The 24,486-nt window shown below is 42.7% G+C and overlaps 1 protein-coding gene across 1 annotated transcript in view; it reads right to left on the bottom strand.

Moving 5' to 3' along the window:
• LOC146172108 (uncharacterized) overlaps positions 1-24,486 on the bottom strand; it is a 111,781-nt gene that overhangs the window by 38,776 nt on the left and 48,519 nt on the right. The window contains exons 4-5 of the mRNA XM_084586014.1: positions 23,649-23,885; positions 4,792-5,028 (exon numbers count right to left, since the gene is read on the bottom strand). Of these exons, the coding sequence (XP_084442140.1) occupies positions 4,792-5,028; positions 23,649-23,885 (474 nt within the window). The remainder of the gene's footprint in view (positions 1-4,791; positions 5,029-23,648; positions 23,886-24,486) is intronic.

The following is a 24,486-nucleotide window of genomic DNA, read 5'->3' on the forward strand; positions in this document are numbered from 1 at the left end:
GGAGTAAATAACCTAACTTCTGGTTAGTGCTGCTAATAATTAGTTCGATGTGCGGCTTACAGGTTAGTGACGGGGATATAAGTGCACCCAAAAACCAGTAGGATGTTAAGGATTGAATAGGAATACGGTTCAGAGTATAGGAAGAAATAGTACATTTTTGTCTGTAAACTCATTAAAGTGCACTTAACAGGGTTTAATTGCATTTGCCACTTATTGCACCAAAGAGTGACATTATACAGGTCAGCCTGAAGGCAGTGTTGGTCTTCTTCAGTATTATATCATGATATAAACCTGCGCTGCCCTGCCATGCCCTACCCTGCCCTCTACCTACCTATCAACCAGTCTCTGTCTATCTGTATATATATATATATATATATATATATATATATATTGTGAGCCTTCCGGGGATGTTCTTTAATTTGTACATGCCATGATCTTCCTCTTTCATTTGTACATACCATCATCATCGTCCCGTGGCGCCACCTCCGGCACGCGCCTGGGTTTTGTCATCGGATTAAAACGCTAGACAAGGCATCGCTGGCCTTGCCGTCACGACCTTGCTGTCTCAACCTAGCCTTCTATCACAAGATATATATATATATATATATATATATATATATATTGCAAGGAAGATTATACAGCGCCGACACAAACGATGATGAAGACTGCTGGGTTCCTGGCCGATCAGCTGGCACACGCACGGGAAGCTCGGTCTGTCTTTTTCGGACGAGATTGTGCTTCGCTCTACGATCGTCTTGTGTCACCGGTCACCATCTCCTGTCCTCCGATCAACCCCTAATAAACCCCTCTGCATTTGATGGAGGTGCCAGGGTACGACTTTTACACAGTGCACAGTCAGTTGCCCTATTGTCTGGAAACATGGGGTGGTACATATAAAACATACCTAGATCCTGTTTCTCGCCTTCAAAAACGAGCCATTCGTATAATAACTTATTCAAATAGTACATACCCCAGTAAGCCACTCTTTCAGCAGCTTCGCATCCTACTGCTATCAATGGCATATAAACTGAAGATAGCTGAAATAGCAAACATTGTAATAAAATCTAACCCCTGCCCCTTAGTTTATTTAGATTACCAAAGAAACAAACAAGATCTGCAAATAACAGCCTAACAAATAACAACCACCTTGTTATAATATGTACGGCCGGAGACTTCTACAATATTGTGGAGCCCATGTGTGGAATGAAGTCCCAAATGAAGTTATAACTTTCCGGCATCTTTAAAACACTAATTTCCACGGGAATGTCGGAATGAATTATATTGTGTGTGCTAATTTTGAAGTTTTTCATTACGAGGTCTGGAGTAACATAGTACTTGTTTTGTATTTGCACCCATAACTAGCCGTAAAGGCTATGGGTCCATTCAACCAACTGTTCGTGTAGTTTCTCTGAACAATATTAAAGAAAAAAACAAATAAAAAAAATTATTAATTTCACTACATCAATTGAAACGTTAGCTGCAGCCAAAACAATGTGCAGCCACGTTATGTGCTTGTCTTGGTAGCATCAATGCGTGGTAGGCATGCTTGCTATACATGTTATCAGTGCCACTCAGAGCACGAGGATTAACAAGGCGATTATATTGTAAGATTTAGTGTATTACTGGCTTTATTCTGCCTCACACAGTTTAACAATCATTGCTAAATGAAATAGTGACAAATGAGTAAGACAAATGTTTGAACGTTTGCTGTAGTGTGATAGCAAAGCCTTTCTTACAGGCATGTTGAATTTTGAAGATTCTCCGTATTCCCTTTCCTTACCTGGGCCTATAAGAAATTGCCAACACCGCAAAGCTGGCTTTTGCCTTGCTGGCATTCCTAAGTGCAGGCATCAGATCACTTCACACTGCTAAACGTAGGGGCTGCCATTTGTTTTTATTTTTGTTTTCAGATTTTCACCCTGTCCGAGTGCTTTGAAAGTGCCCGGCAGGATAGCCACGTCTTTCTCTAACCTTGCTCCATTTGTAGCAGAGCTGTTATCCTCTCCATGGGGGCACACCACATGCCTATCCATGTGCTGCAGGCAATGCATGCTGTGGAAATATCTGGCCACCTTTGCTCCACAATGATGAGCATTAACCGATGCAACACTGTGCCGGTTCAAAATGTGCCGCCAGAGCTTTCTTAAGCCACAAAACAGAGGCAGCATTTTGTACACAGTCGGTCATCGGTAGCGTGTTGCACGCGAGATACGTGCAAGTCAAGAACATGGTCAGAGCTTGGCCGTTACTTAGGGTCACCGCAGTTTCCTATCAATGAGAAAGTTCAGTCTTTACAGATATACATGCAAAGCAGTTCACCATATGTGGCTTCTCTCACACTTTTTTTACATTCAGTTCTATGGGAAACCAACCAAGTGGTATCACACTGCTCATATTACAGTAAAACCTTGTTAATCCGTAGTTGGCCGGAACTCAGAAAAAGTATGTACTAAACGGTACTATGGCTTAACAGGAGTAGCGTCAAATTATCCACTTACCAGCCAAAAAACAAGTGGAAATAGGCAGTAGGTTTAAAAAAAAATGCAGCTTTTATTTTGCACTGCAAAGTTGGTAATCTTAGTCTGATGCCGCGGTGCTCCAGCAGCGACAACAGCAGTTATACATTCAACCTTCCATTGAAATCACACGACGATTACTGCCGAGCAATCCAAAGGTTCAAACATGGATAATGCTATGGCTAGGACAGGCAGGCACACAAGCTGCGCGAACAACCGAAGTGCGGAGCGAATCAAGCGAGCACCACCTGCTAACGCGGCCGTTGCCTTACTGCGTATTATGCAGGAGTAACCTGTATGTTTCAGGTTAAAGAACACACCACACCTTTCAGCACAGTTTCAGTGTCGCATTATAAGCATGAAGTCCCTACATCACAACCAGAAAATCACAAGTGATGATTGGGCTGTGGATCTGCTGGCAGTGCTTTTCCTATAAGCATCAGGCAGACTAATATTATGAACCTTCAGTGGATACTGGAAAATCGTGATCAATTTCGCTTAATGTAATGAGAAGAGGAAATAACTGCATGAGTGTGAATGAAAGTGTCCCAGGATCAACCCTATCGCATGGCGCCGGCGCGATCTCCTGACACCTCGATCAGCGATGGCGCCCCTGGCAGCCGCTCTTGTCTTGGGCGGCAGTTTCATGACCGTTAGAGTATTGAAGGACTCTGCCGTGGCACACTACTGCGTGTGGCCAGTGCATACGTGCTCACTTGTCCCGATGCAACAGGTCTATATACTGACTTCCAGCATGTGCGCCATCTATGGAGTCAAGGGGATCTGGGTATGAGCAGTGGAACGTGCGGTGGCAGATGATAACTGATTGCTGTACATTTAAACTTTCTGTGATGAAGGTTGACGGTGGACATAATGAAGATGCCATCCATTAACACAAGATTGTGGGCCCTCCAGTAACAGGGTTACTGACACTGCTTTCACTTCTATGGTCCAAAAGGGAGATAAGATTGGCAGGACCCTCTTTAACAACATGGGCTGGAAGGTCACATTGCTTATTTATGCGACATTGATGTTGGTGTAAGTGAGAAGGGGAGAAAGCAGGTGGATACTGATTCATCCCAACAGAGTAAAGTGACGCCTAACATGGAAAAATGAGGGAACGTGTGCAACGAAGCGGAATGCTTGTGACACATGGACGCATGTTCGTGCATCAGGCATCGCTCGGACAAATACCAGGGGTTATACCCTCGAGAAACATGCAAGTTAATACGGGCAGTGCACTCTACATCTCAAGACACTTTACGCTGCACAGTGCTAAATGAGAGAGCAGAGTGCCCTTGCTGATAAGAAATTGGCAACTATATAAAATATTTAAAAAGAAATATGTGCACTTCCAGGTCTAAAGTTCAGAATACTGCTTTCTAATATAGCAGAACACAAAAAAATGACTAAAGTTTGATATCGTCCCATTAATCGGAGACTGCATATCAATAAACATCAGATACAACTGAAAATGGCTTCGGCACAGTGCCAGAACAAAGCCTAATTTGAAAGTTGCATACATATTTACATCATGTTTTTGTTATGTGATGCCTTGCTTGTAGCTATCTTCAAACAATTACTCAAATAAAGATACCTACAAAACACGTATGTCAACCTGTATGCATATCATTTACACAATACGTTCTGTGACGAAGAAATCACTGCCCGCAAAGCTACAGACGGCTCTCGAAGTTTATTCTGCGAACGTACTCTCACTCGAGTGCACTTATGTTATATTGTTTAACAAATTCAGAGTGCACTTTTCGTGAGAGACACTCCCCACAAGTGCACTTTAGTTTACGGGCTTAAATGGGCTATTACTAAACATGACTGGAACCAGCATTTCGAAAAGCATCAGCTCTCAGTGAAACTAAAATCCCCACAACCATAAATATGTAGCCTATTCTGAATTTCAAAATGCCACACGCAATACTTCTATGTGCTCCTCTGATCACTTTTTCAGTTGCACGATATTCATTTTTGAATTTTTAAACATTATTTTTTTTTCCTATATTCAGCTTCAAACCTTTGTAATCCACTTCCTTTTTTCATATTTTACACCTTGGTACTACCCAAGCTGTGTTTGATTAGCTACTTTTCTTCTTTTCGCTCTTCTTGTGCGAGTACTTACAACGTATTCTCTTCTCATTCACCTTTCATACTTTTCTTTTGCATACCCCTCCCAAAATATCTCACGTGCATCAGGTTAGCAGTTAAGGTAAAAATGAAGTAACTAAGCCATGTGCAGACCAGTTCAAAATTAAACCCCTACCTGGTGGTATTGTAAGACCAGTTGAACCACATCGTAGCTGGCCACTCAATTATGCAGTCCATCTGGTATATGGGCCCTTCGTAAAGGTTCTTCACCACCTTCCTGTACACATCACTGAGCACAAATGTTGCTTTTTCATCACACAGGGGTGTCTGTTGTGCCGTAAGATACCAGTCATGACTCTCCTCCTCATCCGAGATGAGCAACGACAGCTGGAGCTCCAGCTGCGATGGTGTTCTGCACAAGCAACAAGAAATCACAGCACAAAATTGAGTGAGGAGCAATGTCAAACCGGTCAGCCAAACTGTCAGCCTTTCTAGGGACACCAAAGAAAGACTGAAGCTGCAGCTGACAAACAGATTGCTGTCATAGAAAGCAGTGATGAGTTAAGCTAGGTAATGTGAAAAAAGAGAGACAGTGGCATCACCTGCCAAAACCACTTTTTACAAGAAACTAAGATCACATTACTGCAGTTTTCTTCATTCCAGATCTCTGATGCAAGGTCACTGCATCATTTCCAAATGATGATAGGGATCACAAGCTTGGATCCCGTGGCAGAAAAGAAAAAAAAAGTGTTCAAATTTTAAGCATAATTTAAGAAGGAAAGAAGCCAACAGTCGGCGAGGCCAAGGAAAGCATTGGGAATTGTACTTTGTCTTTCTATTTTTTAATTTTTACTTGGGTAATCACAGAAATAACGCATCCTCCGAATACCGGTGCTCGGACGCGATATTCGGAGGTCGAGGGTTCGGTTCTCACCATCGGCACATTGTTTTTTCTTCTACTTTCAGTTTAATTATCTTTCCCCTGAACAGATTCCATTACTAACTTCTGTGATTACCCAAGTAAAAATTAAAAAATAGAAAGACATAAAGTACAATCCCCAATGCTTTCCTTGGCCTCGCCGACTGTTGGCTTCTTTCCTTCATGTATTATAACGAGCACCCTCATTTCCCCTTCATTTATGTGCTTGTAGCTTACGGGGGTCTCTGCTCTAGCAGTCTTGAAGCCATTGGTAGCATAAGAGGGTTCTAGCACAGCTTTTGTCCTCGCTCTTGATCACGTTCTAAGTGACACTGGCGGTAACACAGGACTTTCCACGTCCGCCGCTATGGTTGAGGGTGGCGCTGGTGAACACTCTCAAGGTTCGTATATAGACAACATTAATAATCAAGAAAGTAGCAGGGGGGACAGCGGCCGATGTAGCTCAGTTGGAAGAGCACCGGAAGCAATATTCGGAGGTTGTGGGTTCGGTTCCCACCATCGGCACGTTTTTTCTTCTACTTTCAGTTTAATTATCTGTCCCCTAAACAGATTCCATTACTAATTTCTTTGATTACCCAAGCATAATTTAAGTTACACAAAACTCTATAACATCAATTTCTTTTTTTTATTTTGCCACGAGTACAAAACAAATTTGGCGAGCTGCCCTGAATGCCAAAATAATAACTGTCAAGAAAACAACCTGACCATAGCTAATACTCATTTTCAACAGCACAAGAGGCACCTGTACACATGGACTTCACCAGACGGTCTGATCAGGAATCAGACTGATTATATTCTTTGCAGGCAGAGATGGAGAAGTGCTACACAAGCAGTAAAAACAAGGCCAGGGGCCGATTGTGGCACTGATCATCAGCTTCTTGTTGCCAAATTTAAGCTTCGATTGAGGAAAACACAGAAAACTAGAAGGCCTTTCAGGTATGATCTGGATCAAATTTCATCAGAATATGCTGTGGAAGTGAGGAATCGATTTCAAGAATTAGATCTAGAAGACAGAGAGCCTGAAGAGATGTGGACTGATGTTTGTGATATAATACAAGAAGTTGCTACTAAGGTAGTTCCAAAGGAAAAGAAATGCAAGAAAGCAAACTGGTTATCTGAAGAGGCTTAGCAAATAGCTGAGGAAAGGAGGATGGCAAAAGTTATGGAGCAAAGAGAAAGATACAAGGTTCTCAATGCAGATTTTCAGAAAATAGCAAGAAGAGATAAGAATGCCTTCCTGAACATACAGTGCCAAGCAGTTGATAACAACAACCAATTGAGGAACACAAGAGCTCTGTATAAGACAATCAAAGATATTAAAGGAAGCTTCTGCGCTAAGCTGGGCGTGATAATGGAAAAAGAAGGCAGGGACCTCACTGAAGCCTCAGAGATAAAGAAAAGGTGGCAGGAATACACAGAAGAACTGTACAAGAAGGACCCGGACGTGCAAACACAACATAAGACGGTTGTGATTACTGATCTCGAGCTGGGCATCCTGAAGAGTGAAGTTGAATGGGCCTTAGCCAGCCTTGCTAAGAATAAAGCTAGCAGAATTGATGGCATTCCAGCTGAGTTGCTTCAAAACCTCAACCATGACGACGCTGTTAACATTCTGTATACATTATGTCAACAAATTTGGAGAACCCTGCAGTGGCCACATAATTGGAGGTCAGTTTACATCCCCATTCCAAAGAAAGGCAGTGCCAATGATTGTTCCAACTAGTGCACGATCGCACTTATTTCGCATGCTAGCAAGGTGATGTTGAAAATTCTCCAAGGTAGGCTGCAGCAGTATGTGGATCGCAAGCTTCCGGACATGCAAGCTGAGTTTCGCAAGGGCAGAGGAACTAGAAACCACATTGCCAACCTTAGCTGGATCATGGATAAAGCAAGAGAGTTCCGGAAACCCATCTACTTCTGCTTTATTGATTATGCGAAATCGTTTGACTGCGTAGATCACAGCAGATTGTGGCAAGCTCTCCAATAGATGGGAGTTCCAATTCACCTCATCTGTCTCCTCGGGAAGCTATATGAAGGGCAAGGGGCAATAGTCAGAACTGGGCATGGTCTTACTGATTGGTTTCCGATTGAGAAAGGAGTGAGAGAAGGCTGCATACTGTCGCCCTGCCTATTTAACCTATATGCCGAGTGCATCATGATGAAGGCCAAGTCTGGACGAGTCTTCAGCTGGAGTGAAGATTGCTCGGAAATGTATCAACAACCTTAGATATGCGAATGATACCACTTTAATGGCAGAAAGTGAAGTGGAACTCAAAAGACTTCTGATGTGCGTACAAGAAGAGAGTGAGAAGTTAGGGCTTAAACTGCACATTATAAAGACAAAGATTATGGCGTCTTGCCCTACCAAGTAATGGAGCATCAAGGGAGAAGTGGAAGCTGTGACAGATTTTCTCTTCTTGGGCTCCAAGATTACCCCGGAAGGAGACTGCAGCCATGAAATTAGGAGATGCCTGCTTCTGGGAAAGAGAGCCTAGTAAAGAGCAGAGACATTACACTGCCAACCAAGATCTGTATAACTCGTGCTATGGTCTTTCCAGTTGTGATGTATGGATGCGAGAGTTGGACTGTGAAGAAGGTTGACCGCCGAAGAATTGACGCGTTTGAATTGTGGTGCTGGCGGAGACTCTTGAGAGTTCTTTGGACGGACAGAAGATCAAATCAGTCAATATTGTTGACCATAAACCCTGACTGCTCATTGGAGGGTCAAATTCTAATGTTGCAGCTCAGCTACTTTGGTCATCTGATGAGAGGAGAGGAATCGCTGGAGAAAGATTTGATTTTGGGAAAGGTTGAGGGTCACCGGAAAAGGGGTAGGCAGTGAACGCGATGGTTAGATGGCATCTTCGAGGCGCTGCAGATGAAGTTATGTCATGTTAGGAAGATAGAGGGAGACCGGAAAGCGTGGCGTGATATGGTCCATAGGGTCACTAAGAGTCGGACAAGACAGAACGACTGAACTGCACTGATAACAAGAGCCTTGATGCTGTGTAAAAGCAGAAAGCTCTTTAAAAAAATAACAGCGCGAACAATGGGGATGAAGGCTAGAGAAACACAGCACAAGTATCCCCGTTGTTCGCTCTATTACTTTTTTTTTTAAATATATCACTAACTCGCCCGCCTATCTATTGTGCAGAATGATCACCACGAGCATGAGCAGCAGAAATATTCTTTTTAAAAGTGTCCTTATCTCCGTTCTCAGCCATGTCTGGACACTGCAAACTAATATGCATTTAACATGGTCGCAGATATTAAATATATTTGCCAGTGCTTGGCAGAACAATGGCAGTGAAAGCTGGATCAGTTTGGAAATTGAGCACCGGTACAAGAACTGTTATAATGCGTGCATCATTGTAACAGCACCACATGGCATGCAACTGAATAGCTCGTGTACTGTACATAGTGGATTACAAGTAAGCCTATATACTGTATATGAAAAGCCCTAAAAACATGACAGCTCACACAAAGTCAGGCCAAACTCTCCTCCTCTCTTATTTACTCTTAGCATGCCTTGAACAATGTCATCATCCTCATCATCAGTCGGAATATACCAAGTGCAGGGACACTTGGTATATACCACAGCAGCGGACATGGAATGTTATGCGTTAGCATGATTGTCACATAGAAGGTCAACTAGCGGGAATGGGAGCTTGTAATAACTGTCTTGTACAACCTATGATAATGTCCTCATTAAGCTAACCAGCAAACAAAATGCAGAATAACTAAAGATCTCTCCTGTGCTCTTTCGCATCAATTACAGTGACTGAGGTAATGATTCCTCCCACATTTCCGGAAGTAGAATTGCACCTAAAATGATTGAGGAAACCGAGCACATCACATCAACAATTACGAGCCATTACAATTACAAGCCGACACATCTTATAGCATTTGATTTTACTGGTGTGCAAAAAAAAACACTGAAAGAACAATGTCTACCTGTTCTAAATGCAAAATCGCTTCTCCTGTAGAGCCTTGCATGGGTGTTTCTTATATGAACTGAAGCTACAGGCAATTTTCAAAGATAAGAACTGCAGGCATACAGAGGAAAGAACCTTAAATCTCCTCACCTGTAAAAGAGCTCTATGCACGTTACACTGCGCTAGAAAAACAGCTACTTTTTAAATTTAGGCACACCTCAACAGAAAGGTTCTTCAGAAGATCACTCTTAGGCAAGTCTGCGTTCACATCTCCACTGTATGGATTTTGAAAACAAAGAAACAGATAAGGTGTTTAGCTCCAGTCCTCATGACTTCAATACTTTTCTTGAGATGCCCGTATGTGGCATTTGTATATACAGCGAGGTTGACTTCAGACATGGTAGTTGTGGAAAAGAACACACACAAGACTGGGTACAGGATGAGTGCGAGCACGACAAATTTTCCCTCCCTGTCGGCATTCATCAGATGTAGGTCTCACTTCCTGAAGAAATGAACCACAGCTACCATTCGTGTTGCATCCTTGCCAAAGAAGACTTGACAACAGGTCTCGACAGAGCATCTATGCCTTAATGGCCCCTCTGCTGGTTTTCGATATCTATTTTTGTAGCCACTCTTTGATTCACCTCCTTGACTCAAGAAGTCAGATACGTGAAAAAAAATAAAAATTTCCAAGTTTATGCTTCAGAATTACTGCTCCTGTAATTTATTTGTGTCAGGTGTCCTTGACACAGTTGTTATGCATGCAGTGAGATGGGATACAAAGGCTCACGTTCAGACAATACTTTTTTTTTTCTTGCAATGCAACGCAAAGCTAGCTTGAACAGTTTTGCGCATGTAATAACGTTTTTCAGTCACTGGGACTCGCCGCAACGTTTCGACGAAGTGGATCACTTGAAAGACGCGGGCGAGCTGCACATACACGAAGAAAAATTTGGAACATTCAACGGATTACACTCTTAACCCCAAAACTTGTCATCATTCCAAAGTGGCACGTGCCTCCAAGAAAGAACAAATGCCTGCCAGTTTATGCAATGGAATTAGACTTAATTAAGCTAACCACCACTGCAGTTTGACAGAACAGCAGACGACAGTCATGAAGATGCACGCGATCAGGCCACACAAGTCTGATCATGCATTCAGCAAATCGTCGAAGTGTCCAGAACAGCATCATGTTGTAGAAAGATATTCATGGCTGAAAACCGTACCACATGAATGAACATAGCCATCAACAGTAAAGCGACCTGTGCTGCATAAGCGAACTGGGCCGAGTGCTTCGACCGACTATCGGTAGCCACGAGACGTACCCGACATAGCGCCAGCATGCGAACGCGATGGTGTGCGGGAATGTAGGTAGTCATCAGGAAAAAAACAACGCTAGACGGTATGCAGCAAGACAACTTACGTAACAATGAATTCATTACAGCACACAGCTTGCGGGAAGCAACAACTCATGACGTGCACAACTGCCGTCATTTTCGCTGTGACACGTAAATGGAATGCGCAAACGTGCACACGTAGCGCAGCACCTTTCGCGCGCAAGGTGCACGCGCAACACGCTGTGGAATGGCTGAGGTAACCGTCCTTGGAACAATTCGTATGACGTAATGATCACGGCAACAAAACGACAAGCAAGAAAACAGTCACCAGCACTGCAAGACGCAAGAAATTTGCTGTAAACGCTGGTTTTGGTTTTGAAGGCAGCCGTAAAATGTTCTCTTCGTTAAACCGTTTTTCGCGGCATTGTAAACAAGGCTGCTGGGATATAATGCAGGATGAACATGCAATTTCGAGAAATGCACGAAACTTTTTGAGGCGCAGTTGTTTCAGCCTTTCGTGACACGACTATGTGTGCAACGGAATACTGCTGCGACACTGGCACCTCATTTAATTCATATGTGCGATCCAAATTTTGGATCAGCTGCAGTGCATTGTTCCGGAGAGTTCTCTAGAGAACACGGAAGCGTTTACCGCAAATAATGTCATTTAAGGACAGTGACTGGAAATGACTGTGCTCTGTATTAATTGTAGCGCTGCTTGATAGTAGCACTGAAGTAAATATGTATGGCGCAAAAAACATTACTGCTATAACAATTCATTTATTTCACCATATATATGATAGGAGCTCCTGAGTAAAAATCTTGTATGGAACTCAAAATGGTGCATTGTAGATAATGACTGCATGTGTTGTGTGCATGTTAAGTGGACTAAATGATCGCTGTTAACTGGGGCACTCATGTTGGTTAGAAGTTTACGAAAAAAATTCATCTACGGAAGCCCTCCAATGAATGCAGTTATTCATCCTAAATTAGTGTGCCTTGCTCAGAACAGCTGTTACAGTTCATGGAATGGTAATGGTGTCGGTGACAAGACTGATCAGCCTGCTCAAGAAAATGGTGTGACACCAATGACAACAGTGACTCATTCTATTTTAGTGCTTTCAGGCATTGTACATTCCCCATTGTTCTGAACCCCAAGGCATGCTGCTAAGCTTGTTGCGTAGGGCACTCAGCTACTATAGGGCAGGGAATCTGGGTTTGATCCTGGCCAAATGCAGTGCGAACCTGTATGTATGATATCGGTGCACATGAAAGAACCTCAGTTGGTTAAAATTATTCGGAGCTCTTCACTGCGGCATGTCCCTCATAGCTTGGGTTGCTAAGGGCAATAACTAAGCCCCATAATCGGGCCAACTCGTTGCCAGCTTTATGGGTATCTCACCGGAAGGTCTACTGTGCACACCTTCAGTAGGGACATTACTAGTACTATACTATACTATACCCAGTACTATACTAGTACTATACACATACAGCAGAGCCTAACTTATAAATTTTGAAAAAAATACTCATGAAAGGCCCCTATCAGAAAACAAATCAGTAAAGCTTATGTACCGTCTTTGCCAAAAGTAACCAGGCTGCTCCGAAAGCTAGCGGAGCGAGCACGCGGCCGTGTGGCGGCATTGCGCTCGCTGTGGCTTATCGGTGCTCGTCAGCACCGAGGGTACAATAGCTGACGTAACTTCGCACCCTCACTCTCGCCCGTTGGATGATAAAAACTAGGCGCGTATGATGTGTGGGCTGCGGTTTTACGTGTGCGAAGCCTGGTTGTGCCCAGCGAGGGCGCTCAGTATAGCGACGGGGCTATTCGCTCTTCTTGGCAACTGCGGGAAACAGAAAAACAGGTGATAGTAGACACGGTGAGCTCTTGTTCGTTTCTAGGACGAATATGTGCTAGGTTTGCCAGACAGTGTCGCCCTGAAATAAGGGTTCCGCGAGCGGGAAAGCAATCATGTGCATATAATGGGTAAGCGCGAGGAAGGTTTTATTTTAGTTTACTTAAACCAAAACTTACCTACAAGCAAGTGCAAAAATTTGTTACAATCAATCATTGCACATATTTTAAACAGTCACCCCGAGGGCTAACACAATTTCGCAAGCCTAAAAGAGAGATAAGGTGGCTTGAAAGGGTTCACAAGCTTTTCCTAGTTACGACCTGTAATGTGGCACTACGCAAGGCACCTTGAAGAAAGCATATTGAAATTTCGAGGTGCGATGTACAGGCGCATGGAACACACAGGAAAGCGCAATTCTGCTGGTGCGTTTCAGCAGCGGATTACAGAACACAAGCACGTATAATTATACAGCGAGAAACGGGACATATTATCTGCTTCAGGGCAGTTGCCATGAAGAGCGAATAGCCCCGTCGCTATACTGAGCGCCCTCGCTGGGCTCTACCAAGCTTCGCACACGTGAAACCGCAGCCAACACATCATACGCGCCTAGTTTTTATCATCCAACGGATGAGAGTGAGGGTGCGAAGTTACGTCAGCTATTGTACCCTCGGAGCTGACAAGCACCGATAAGCCACAGCGAGCGCAAAGCCGCCACACGGCCGCGCGCTTTCTCCGCCAGCCTTCGGAGCAGCCTGGTTACTTTTGGCAAAGACGGTACTGTGGAAATCCTACTATACATCATCATTTTGCTAGCATGTTAGCACTCATGGGACAAGAATGCGCAGCTGGTAGTTCCAAGTTGTCGAATATTATATAACGTTGGTATTGTTGCTGTAAAATTTGATCAGGCAGGAAGGCAAGTGCAGCTATACATTGTGCCTCATCACATTTTTATATCAGGTGCTTTTTTGTTACATGGTGTACAGCTCCAGCAGTGCAGGCCAGAGCAGGTGGAACCACACTGATCGAGAGTTTTATTCAGTCAGGTTTCACCGAAGGGGACATTTTGGAAAAGGGTGCAAGTTAGAGAATTTGTGGGCCCTGCTCTGCCACACTATCCATGTGTGTGGCTGCTCAAGTTAGTGATGAAGCACACTGAACCAAGAGTGCAGGACAAATCGCAAAGGTAGGAAGACAGCTATCGACAAAGTGCATGTTTCTGGAGCATGATTAAATGCATATGAAATGAGCAAACACAAAAATAAAACAAAATCAAGACCAAGAGTGCAACAGAGACCTGTCTTTTATGTATCAAGCTGGGCAATGTTCAGGTAAAAGAAAGGAATTGAAGGTTTGGTAATGCAAGATGCCCTTTGCATTGCCCTCAACAGCGACCTGTTTCAACAATGTGATGTACGCTGAGGTACTACTTCAATTCATGGACATGAAAAATTTCCCCGGTATGCATTATTACATATGAAGACTGAGGTGGTATCATGCATTAACAAATGTTTGGTTTCTTTGTTGTGCCACGAGATTGATTATCTTTATTCATGATTGGCAATTGTCCGTGTTTTACTCTCGGTAGTCATCAGTTTTTTTTTTTTTTGTGAATTTCCTCTTTGCTATGCATTTAGTGTGCTCACATAGTAAATGGCTTTGGTTAGTATCATTTGGCACCAGGCGCATTGCTTAAGATGCTTTGGCTAAGCGAGTGACTTTGTTTAGCCTTCCTTACTTGCCTAACTTTGACCGGCTGACAAGCAGGAGAATGTGCAGAACTGTTGACATGTCAGGATTGGCTGCGTGTTATTCTCTCAACTTGTTTTATTTTCGTCTGTGTTGTGTGCCCATTGCAACGGTAGTCTTTAGCATGAGCAGGATTTCCGATGCAGTATTGCTGATGTTCACAGTGCTTAGCCAGAATTGAAAGCATACAGGAAAGTGAAGGAAGAAAGCTGTCCATCAGCAGTGTGGTAGATGCATCTCATGTCCTTATCGACAATCTGATACTCTTCATCAAGGGCTTGAAAAAAAGTCTTATGGAAGTCTTGAAAGCTGCAATATTATTGTAAAGTGGTGTGAAATTGTAAAAGGCTTAAATGTAAAAAAAGGCTCACTGGCCCTTTATGATGAGATGCCCTGGCATATCCAGTTTTGCATATCTTCTGTTGGTGTGCAGTACTAGACTTCATTTCATTAAATACCCTAAAAGAGATAGTAAAATTATGGGACATTAAACCATACAAACCCAATAGTAAAATTAAAAAATACATACCCATAGTTTCAGGAAAGCTTTTACATCTGCGACGAAGTGATGTGAGCAAGTGATTAGAGCAACATTGTCTGGAACGCCATTCCGGACTGCATACAGATATTGCACAATGTTGGTGAGGAGCATGTCTGGAACCTTACTTTCCTAAGGTTGTTTGGCTTTTGCTGTTTGCTTACAATATAAACAAGATGGAGATAGCACCCAAATATATCTAGACTTCCAGATTTGTTATAAGGTGGAAGGTGGAACAAGTCCTCCCGACCTGTTGCTGTCGGCTGAAGAAATTTAGTCATAGGGCACTTGCCCTCCAGTGCCAGCTCATGGTAGGTGCTAACACTGAGCTGTTAAGGAAAAAGCTGCCAAAGGCTCAACAGCTTGATACTTGCAGAACACGCCTCGGTAGCCTGCCCAGTAGCTGCATGCTTAGAGGTCAGCTGGTACCAGGTAGCTTACATTACTGGTGGATTTGGGCATATGGTACGCTGTAACTTCATTCTGAAGCATGCTTTATTTAGAGATTTCAGGCACGCAATGGAGCAGATGCTCGAGACCTTACTTTATGGGATAATTCTCTATGTCGTACATATGTCTCGATCAGCAGTTGATCTTGAAAATACGTGCTACTAGTTATGTGTCACAAATTCAACCAGTTGTACGCGTATGAAACATTAGGCTTATATCTTTCAATGTTCTGACTGTTGCCTTGCAATAATTGATGATGAATCCTGTATGGTACATAGCATGGAGTCATTATCAATTATTACATTATTAGTACGTATCTATACTAATAATGTTTTGAATGACGGAGCCTCAACCTTGCGAACATAGCCTGAATTGGTGTGTCTCTAGGAATCTCTTGTATCTCTAGCTCTAGGAAGGGCTAGAGCACAGGACCTCCTTTGCTTGTTCTATTTGCTCTATTTAATTTGCATACAGTATAGGCATATAACGTAAATGGCATATTTGTGAGGGCATTATGATAATCATGGATAATTAGACAACTTATCTGATTATCCACACCTGAGAATGGACTTTTTTTCCAACAAATTTAAATCCTTAGAATCACAAACGACTGGTTAAAAATACACTATTTTTGCTAAGCGTCTTTCACAGGTGTCACACATCTCACACATGTATTGCAGTTTGACTGTTTGCTAATCATTCAACCAAAAACAGTGGAATAAGCCTTGCATATAAGTTATGATTTCTCTGCACACATACCGAATTATGTTTCAGTAAATTGAGAGCATGCCATTTCCTTTGTCATTTTGTGAACTGCAAATTTCTCGTCTCTGTTCGCTGTGGCAGTTTCTGGCCGTGAATCTATGCGGTGAATCTAGATGAGGCTGTATTATCGGCTTCATGGTAGCAAGGCTCTTCCATGTGGTGTATTATAGCTGAAATTGACAAAAAGATAACACATAGCTTTTGGCAAGAATTTTCGTCATGAGCGCACGGAGGCTCGGCAGCAGTAGCAGGCGGATAGATGGATGGATTATAGGAGCGTCCCCTTTGAAACCGGGTGGTAGCAGTAGCTGTCATGCTCATTTTTCTCCCTATATCTTAATTATTGATTTAGATTGGTTAACTAAACCATCATTCTATTTATTAAATTTTTGTTTCTACATTACTAATATTACGTCACTTCTCTGCTTTTAAGCCACCAATCTTCCAGATTCACCCGGCCACTGATATCTAAACCCCAGAGCTTCAGGAACAGTAACTGCACCTGAATCAACTTCCGGATGGATATCATTACATTCGAGTATATTATGGTCAATTGTTTCACTGGAGTTACCACATACAGCACATGCGTCATCTTCATTGTTAAATTTCTTTTTGTAGCTGCGTGTTCTAAGGCACCCAGATCTAGCTTCAAAAAGTAGGCACTGCCTCTTGAGTTATCAAAGAAAGCTTCCTTCCTGATCTGCATTTTCCACTGTCGGTATAATTCCACGCTGTTTCTTTTCCATCGAATTTATCTAATTTTTACTTCTTTGTTTTTCACCTGTTGCTTAATGCTCTTTATTTCTCAGTCCTTGTGACTAGCATACTTACTAGTTATAATGTGAAATCACCTAATGAAGCACTCAACATTTACACTGTTCCAGTATTAATGTTTTGAATGTGTGGCTTCATGCTTTCTTTTTTTTTTTTATCTTTCTGCAGGTCATTCCCTCAGACATGTGTCAGCAGATGGTCATCTTGGTTTCCCGTGCCTGTTTGAGAGTACCGGTTGGGTTCAGTGACTGTGGAGTCCCTTTCCACAAGCAATTGTAGCGAGCCCAAGTGCAGTAAATAACATATTTTAATGCAGTAGCATCAAAGGCCCTGTTATACAGAAAATCTGGTAATGGCATTGTTAGTTAAAAATCACGGGCATGGCTCTGGCTGGTGGACAACTGTCCAGTGGACAACTGCCCAGCCCATGGTTATATTCAGAAAAGCAAGTAAAGGGCAATCTGATTTAGTGTTGTTTCAAGCACGCTGGATTTTCTAAGCGAGAAGATGCTGGTTCGCCCAATGAAGAGAGTGACGATTGCAATGACTTGTCTAATACAGATAGTATATTAGACAATGAAGGGGAAGCACTCTGTGTGCGGATGAACGACATCGCTGAAGACGACGGTAGCTGCAATTTCATGGACTACATGAATGCAGAATGTGATGTGCAAATGTCGTATGCGGACTTCGAAAGAGATCACTGACAGAGGACATTCCGACGACGATGATCCTGATGCTGAACCTGCCCGTGCACAGGTTTTAGCTGCGGTCGTAGAGTCGATAAACGTCGTGCGCAGTTTTGTGGAGTGTAGTGGTGGTAACAGTGATATGCTGTGCAATTTGTCAACTGGAGGACATGACACGGTGCCGCAAACTACAGTGCCAAGCAGTCGCGCATCGATGACTACCTCAAGTGAACATCTAAATAAAGGGGCTGTATTGATGAACCAAGGTATCGTGCAATTGTTTTTCATTTTTCGTCCATTTTTGATAATTCGACACCCCGGTTAATTCTAATATTTTTCGCGGTCCCAAGGACTTCGAATTAACAAGGTTTTAGTGTATATTAGGACGTGTTTGTATGGCTAAAAATGGATTCAGTCTTGTGCTGATGGTCGACAGGAAAAGAGCGATAGTTGGGTGCAGTTATAAGATTTATGTGCTGTGACTGGGGATAATAAAGTGTATGAAAAAGTTAGCTGTGGTTTAGCTTGTGGTTAAACCTGGAGTTACATGAGAGTAATCTGCATGGCAATGCTTAGGGTTGGCCAGAAAGTAAAGACATTTTTTTTGCACTAAACAGTTTACTCTATGGTTTAACCTTTATGCTAGAAGGGAATCACTTCACATATGAGCACCCCTTTTGTCTCATCGTTGACCATTCTCATTCGTGCGTAGAAGACTTCTAGTAGTATGACATCATCTCTGCATCGAACTCTGGGGCACACCGCTGTCACAAAGTTCGAATCAACCTTTTGCCCTTGCAACTTGTTGTTGTTCGACTCTACCAACTACTAAGTTATGTGTCTCTTCTTCTCTGCTTCTGGCTCTTTTTCATCTTTTCTAATTCTTCCTTCCTTCTTTTTCTTTTTTTTTCTTATTTCTTTGGACAGGCACGGCAAAATGGTGAGACTGTGGCCAATGTAGCTCTCACTACAAAAAGCTTAAGCACAAAAATTTCTACGCTGTGTTAGAGAAGGTAAGAAAGGTTAGATTTCATTGCTGTTATACTTGCGATAGAGTTATAATTAGAGCTGCATTATCCTGAACAAGCTCCAATACAATGCAAAGGGTGGCATGATGAGGGTTCCAAATAGGGGCAGCATTGGAATTTGGGAAGAACAAGTTTTATAGGGAATTAAGTTTAAAAGGGCTGGGACATTGCTGAAGTTTCGGAGTAAATAACCTAACTTCTGGTTAGTGCTGCTAATAATTAGTTCGATGTGCGGCTTACAGGTTAGTGACGGGGATATAAGTGCACCCAAAAACCAGTAGGATGTTAGGGATTGAATCGGAATACGGTTCAGAGTATAGGAAGAAATAGTACATTTTTGTCTGTAAACTCATTAAAGTGCACTTAACAGGGTTTAATTGCATTTGCCACTTATTGCACCAAAGAGTGACATTATACAGGTCAGCCTGAAGGCAGTGTTGGTCTTCTTCAGTATTATATCATGATATAAACCTGCGCTGCCCTGCCATGCCCTACCCTGCCCTCTACCTACCTATCAACCAGTCTCTGTCTATCTGTATATATATATATATATATATATATATATATATATATTGTGAGCCTTCCGGGGATGTTCTTTAATTTGTACATGCCATGATCTTCCTCTTTCATTTGTACATACCATCATCATCGTCCCGTGGCGCCACCTCCGGCACGCGCCTGGGTTTTGTCATCGGATTAAAACGCTAGACAAGGCATCGCTGGCCTTGCCGTCACGACCTTGCTGTCTCAACCTAGCCTTCTATCACAAGATATATATATATATATATATATATATATATATATATTGCAAGGAAGATTATACAGCGCCGACACAAACGATGATGAAGACTGCTGGGTTCCTGGCCGATCAGCTGGCACACGCACGGGAAGCTCGGTCTGTCCTTTTCGGACGAGATTGTGCTTCGCTCTACGATCGTCTTGTGTCACCGGTCACCATCTCCTGTCCTCCGATCAACCCCTAATAAACCCCTCTGCATTTGATGGAGGTGCCAGGGTACGACTTTTACACAGTGCACAGTCAGTTGCCCTATTGTCTGGAAACATGGGGTGGTACATATAAAACATACCTAGATCCTGTTTCTCGCCTTCGAAAACGAGCCATTCGTATAATAACTTATTCAAATAGTACATACCCCAGTAAGCCACTCTTTCAGCAGCTTCGCATCCTACTGCTATCAATGGCATATAAACTGAAGATAGCTGAAATAGCAAACATTGTAATAAAATCTAACCCCTGCCCCTTAGTTTATTTAGATTACCAAAGAAACAAACAAGATCTGCAAATAACAGCCTAACAAATAACAACCACCTTGTTATAATATGTACGGCCGGAGACTTCTACAATATTGTGGAGCCCATGTGTGGAATGAAGTCCCAAATGAAGTTATAACTTTCCGGCATCTTTAAAACACTAATTTCCACGGGAATGTCGGAATGAATTATATTGTGTGTGCTAATTTTGAAGTTTTTCATTACGAGGTCTGGAGTAACATAGTACTTGTTTTGTATTTGCACCCATAACTAGCCGTAAAGGCTATGGGTCCATTCAACCAACTGTTCGTGTAGTTTCTCTGAACAATATTAAAGAAAAAAACAAATAAAAAAAATTATTAATTTCACTACATCAATTGAAACGTTAGCTGCAGCCAAAACAATGTGCAGCCACGTTATGTGCTTGTCTTGGTAGCATCAATGCGTGGTAGGCATGCTTGCTATACATGTTATCAGTGCCACTCAGAGCACGAGGATTAACAAGGCGATTATATTGTAAGATTTAGTGTATTACTGGCTTTATTCTGCCTCACACAGTTTAACAATCATTGTTAAATGAAATAGTGACAAATGAGTAAGACAAATGTTTGAACGTTTGCTGTAGTGTGATAGCAAAGCCTTTCTTACAGGCATGTTGAATTTTGAAGATTCTCCGAATTCCCTTTCCTTACCTGGGCCTATAAGAAATTGCCAACACCGCAAAGCTGGCTTTTGCCTTGCTGGCATTCCTAAGTGCAGGCATCAGATCACTTCACACTGCTAAACGTAGGGGCTGCCATTTGTTTTTATTTTTGTTTTCAGATTTTCACCCTGTCCGAGTGCTTTGAAAGTGCCCGGCAGGATAGCCACGTCTTTCTCTAACCTTGCTCCATTTGTAGCAGAGCTGTTATCCTCTCCATGGGGGCACACCACATGCCTATCCATGTGCTGCAGGCAATGCATGCTGTGGAAATATCTGGCCACCTTTGCTCCACAATGATGAGCATTAACCGATGCAACACTGTGCCGGTTCAAAATGTGCCGCCAGAGCTTTCTTAAGCCACAAAACAGAGGCAGCATTTTGTACACAGTCGGTCATCGGTAGCGTGTTGCACGCGAGATACGTGCAAGTCAAGAACATGGTCAGAGCTTGGCCGTTACTTAGGGTCACCGCAGTTTCCTATCAATGAGAAAGTTCAGTCTTTACAGATATACATGCAAAGCAGTTCACCATATGTGGCTTCTCTCACACTTTTTTTACATTCAGTTCTATGGGAAACCAACCAAGTGGTATCACACTGCTCATATTACAGTAAAACCTTGTTAATCCGTAGTTGGCCGGAACTCAGAAAAAGTATGTACTAAACGGTACTATGGCTTAACAGGAGTAGCGTCAAATTATCCACTTACCAGCCAAAAAACAAGTGGAAATAGGCAGTAGGTTTAAAAAAAAATGCAGCTTTTATTTTGCACTGCAAAGTTGGTAATCTTAGTCTGATGCCGCGGTGCTCCAGCAGCGACAACAGCAGTTATACATTCAACCTTCCATTGAAATCACACGACGATTACTGCCGAGCAATCCAAAGGTTCAAACATGGATAATGCTATGGCTAGGACAGGCAGGCACACAAGCTGCGCGAACAACCGAAGTGCGGAGCGAATCAAGCGAGCACCACCTGCTAACGCGGCCGTTGCCTTACTGCGTATTATGCAGGAGTAACCTGTATGTTTCAGGTTAAAGAACACACCACACCTTTCAGCACAGTTTCAGTGTCGCATTATAAGCATGAAGTCCCTACATCACAACCAGAAAATCACAAGTGATGATTGGGCTGTGGATCTGCTGGCAGTGCTTTTCCTATAAGCATCAGGCAGACTAATATTATGAACCTTCAGTGGATACTGGAAAATCGTGATCAATTTCGCTTAATGTAATGAGAAGAGGAAATAACTGCATGAGTGTGAATGAAAGTGTCCCAGGATCAACCCTATCGCATGGCGCCGGCGCGATCTCCTGACACCTCGATCAGCGATGGCGCCCCTGGCAGCCGCTCTTGTCTTGGGCGGCAGTTTCATGACCGTTAGAGTATTGAAGGACTCTGCCGTGGCACACTACTGCGTGTGGCCAGTGCATACGTGCTCGCTTGTCCCGATGCAACAGGTCTATATACTGACTTCCAGCATGTGCGCCATCTATGGAGTCAAGGGGATCTGGGTATGAGCAGTGGAACGTGCGGTGGCAGATGATAACTGATTGCTGTACATTTAAACTTTCTGTGATGAAGGTTGACGGTGGACATAATGAAGATGCCATCCATTAACACAAGATTGTGGGCCCTCCTGTAACAGGGTTACTGACACTGCTTTCACTTCTTTGGTCCAAAAGGGAGATAAGATTGGCAGGACCCTCTTTAGCAACATGGGCTGGAAGGTCACATTGCTTATTTATGCGACATTGATGTTGGTGTAAGTGAGAAGGGGAGAAAGCAGGTGGATACTGATTCATCCCAACAGAGTAAAGTGACGCCTAACATGGAAAAATGAGGGAACGTGTGCAACGAAGCGGAATGCTTGTGACACATGGACGCATGTTCGTGCATCAGGCATCGCTCGGACAAATACCAGGGGTTATACCCTCGAGAAACATGCAAGTTAATACGGGCAGTGCACTCTACATCTCAAGACACTTTACGCTGCACAGTGCTAAATGAGAGAGCAGAGTGCCCTTGCAGATAAGAAATTGGCAACTATATAAAATATTTAAAAAGAAATATGTGCACTTCCAGGTCTAAAGTTCAGAATACTGCTTTCTAATATAGCAGAACACAAAAAAATGACTAAAGTTTGATATCGTCCCATTAATAGGAGACTGCATATCAATAAACATCAGATACAACAGAAAATGGCTTCGGCACAGTGCCAGAACAAAGCCTAATTTGAAAGTTGCATACATATTTACATCATGTTTTTGTTATGTGATGCCTTGCTTGTAGCTATCTTAAAACAATTACTCAAATAAAGATACCTACAAAACACGTATGTCAACCTGTATGCATATCATTTACACAATACGTTCTGTGACGAAGAAATCACTGCCCGCAAAGCTACAGACGGCTCTCGAAGTTTATTCTGCGAACGTACTCTCACTCGAGTGCACTTATGTTATATTGTTTAACAAATTCAGAGTGCACTTTTCGTGAGAGACACTCCCCACAAGTGCACTTTAGTTTACGGGCTTAAATGGGCTATTACTAAACATGACTGGAACCAGCATTTCGAAAAGCATCAGCTCACAGTGAAACTAAAATCCCCACAACCATAAATATGTAGCCTATTCTGAATTTCAAAATGCCACACGCAATACTTCTATGTGCTCCTCTGATCACTTTTTCAGTTGCACGATATTCATTTTTGAATTTTTAAACATTATTTTTTTTCCTATATTCAGCTTCAAACCTTTGTAATCCACTTCTTTTTTTCATATTTTACACCTTGGTACTACCCAAGCTGTGTTTGATTAGCTACTTTTCTTCTTTTCGCTCTTCTTGTGCGAGTACTTACAACGTATTCTCTTCTCATTCACCTTTCATACTTTTCTTTTGCATGCCCCTCCCAAAATATCTCACGTGCATCAGGTTAGCAGTTAAGGTAAAAATGAAGTAACTAAGCCATGTGCAGACCAGTTCAAAATTAAACCCCTACCTGGTGGTATTGTAAGACCAGTTGAACCACATCGTAGCTGGCCACTCAATTATGCAGTCCATCTGGTATATGGGCCCTTCGTAAAGGTTCTTCACCACCTTCCTGTACACATCACTGAGCACAAATGTTGCTTTTTCATCACACAGGGGTGCCTGTTGTGCCGTAAGATACCAGTCATGACTCTCCTCCTCATCCGAGATGAGCAACGACAGCTGGAGCTCCAGCTGCGATGGTGTTCTGCACAAGCAACAAGAAATCACAGCACAAAATTGAGTGAGGAGCAATGTCAAACCGGTCAGCCAAACTGTCAGCCTTTCTAGGGACACCAAAGAAAGACTGAAGCTGCAGCTGACAAACAGATTGCTGTCATAGAAAGCAGTGATGAGTTAAGCTAGGTAATGTGAAAAAAGAGAGACAGTGGCATCACCTGCCAAAACCACTTTTTACAAGAAACTAAGATCACATTACTGCAGTTTTTTTCATTCCAGATCTCTGATGCAAGGTCACTGCATCATTTCCAAATGATGATAGGGATCACAAGCTTGGATCCCGTGGCAGAAAAGAAAAAAAAGTGTTCAAATTTTAAGCATAATTTAAGAAGGAAAGAAGCTAACAGTCAGCGAGGCCAAGGAAAGCATTGGGAATTGTACTTTGTCTTTCTATTTTTTAATTTTTACTTGGGTAATCACAGAAATAACGCATCCTCCGAATAACGCGTCCGGTGCTCGGACGCGATATTCGGAGGTCGAGGGTTCGGTTCTCACCATCGGCACATTGTTTTTTCTTCTACTTTCAGTTTAATTATCTTTCCCCTGAACAGATTCCATTACTAACTTCT

This window comes from Amblyomma maculatum, unplaced genomic scaffold (assembly GCF_055883805.1).
Source record: "Amblyomma maculatum isolate TAMU_Amacu unplaced genomic scaffold, ASM5588380v1 scaffold_13, whole genome shotgun sequence".
Lineage (NCBI taxonomy): Eukaryota > Metazoa > Arthropoda > Arachnida > Ixodida > Ixodidae > Amblyomma > Amblyomma maculatum.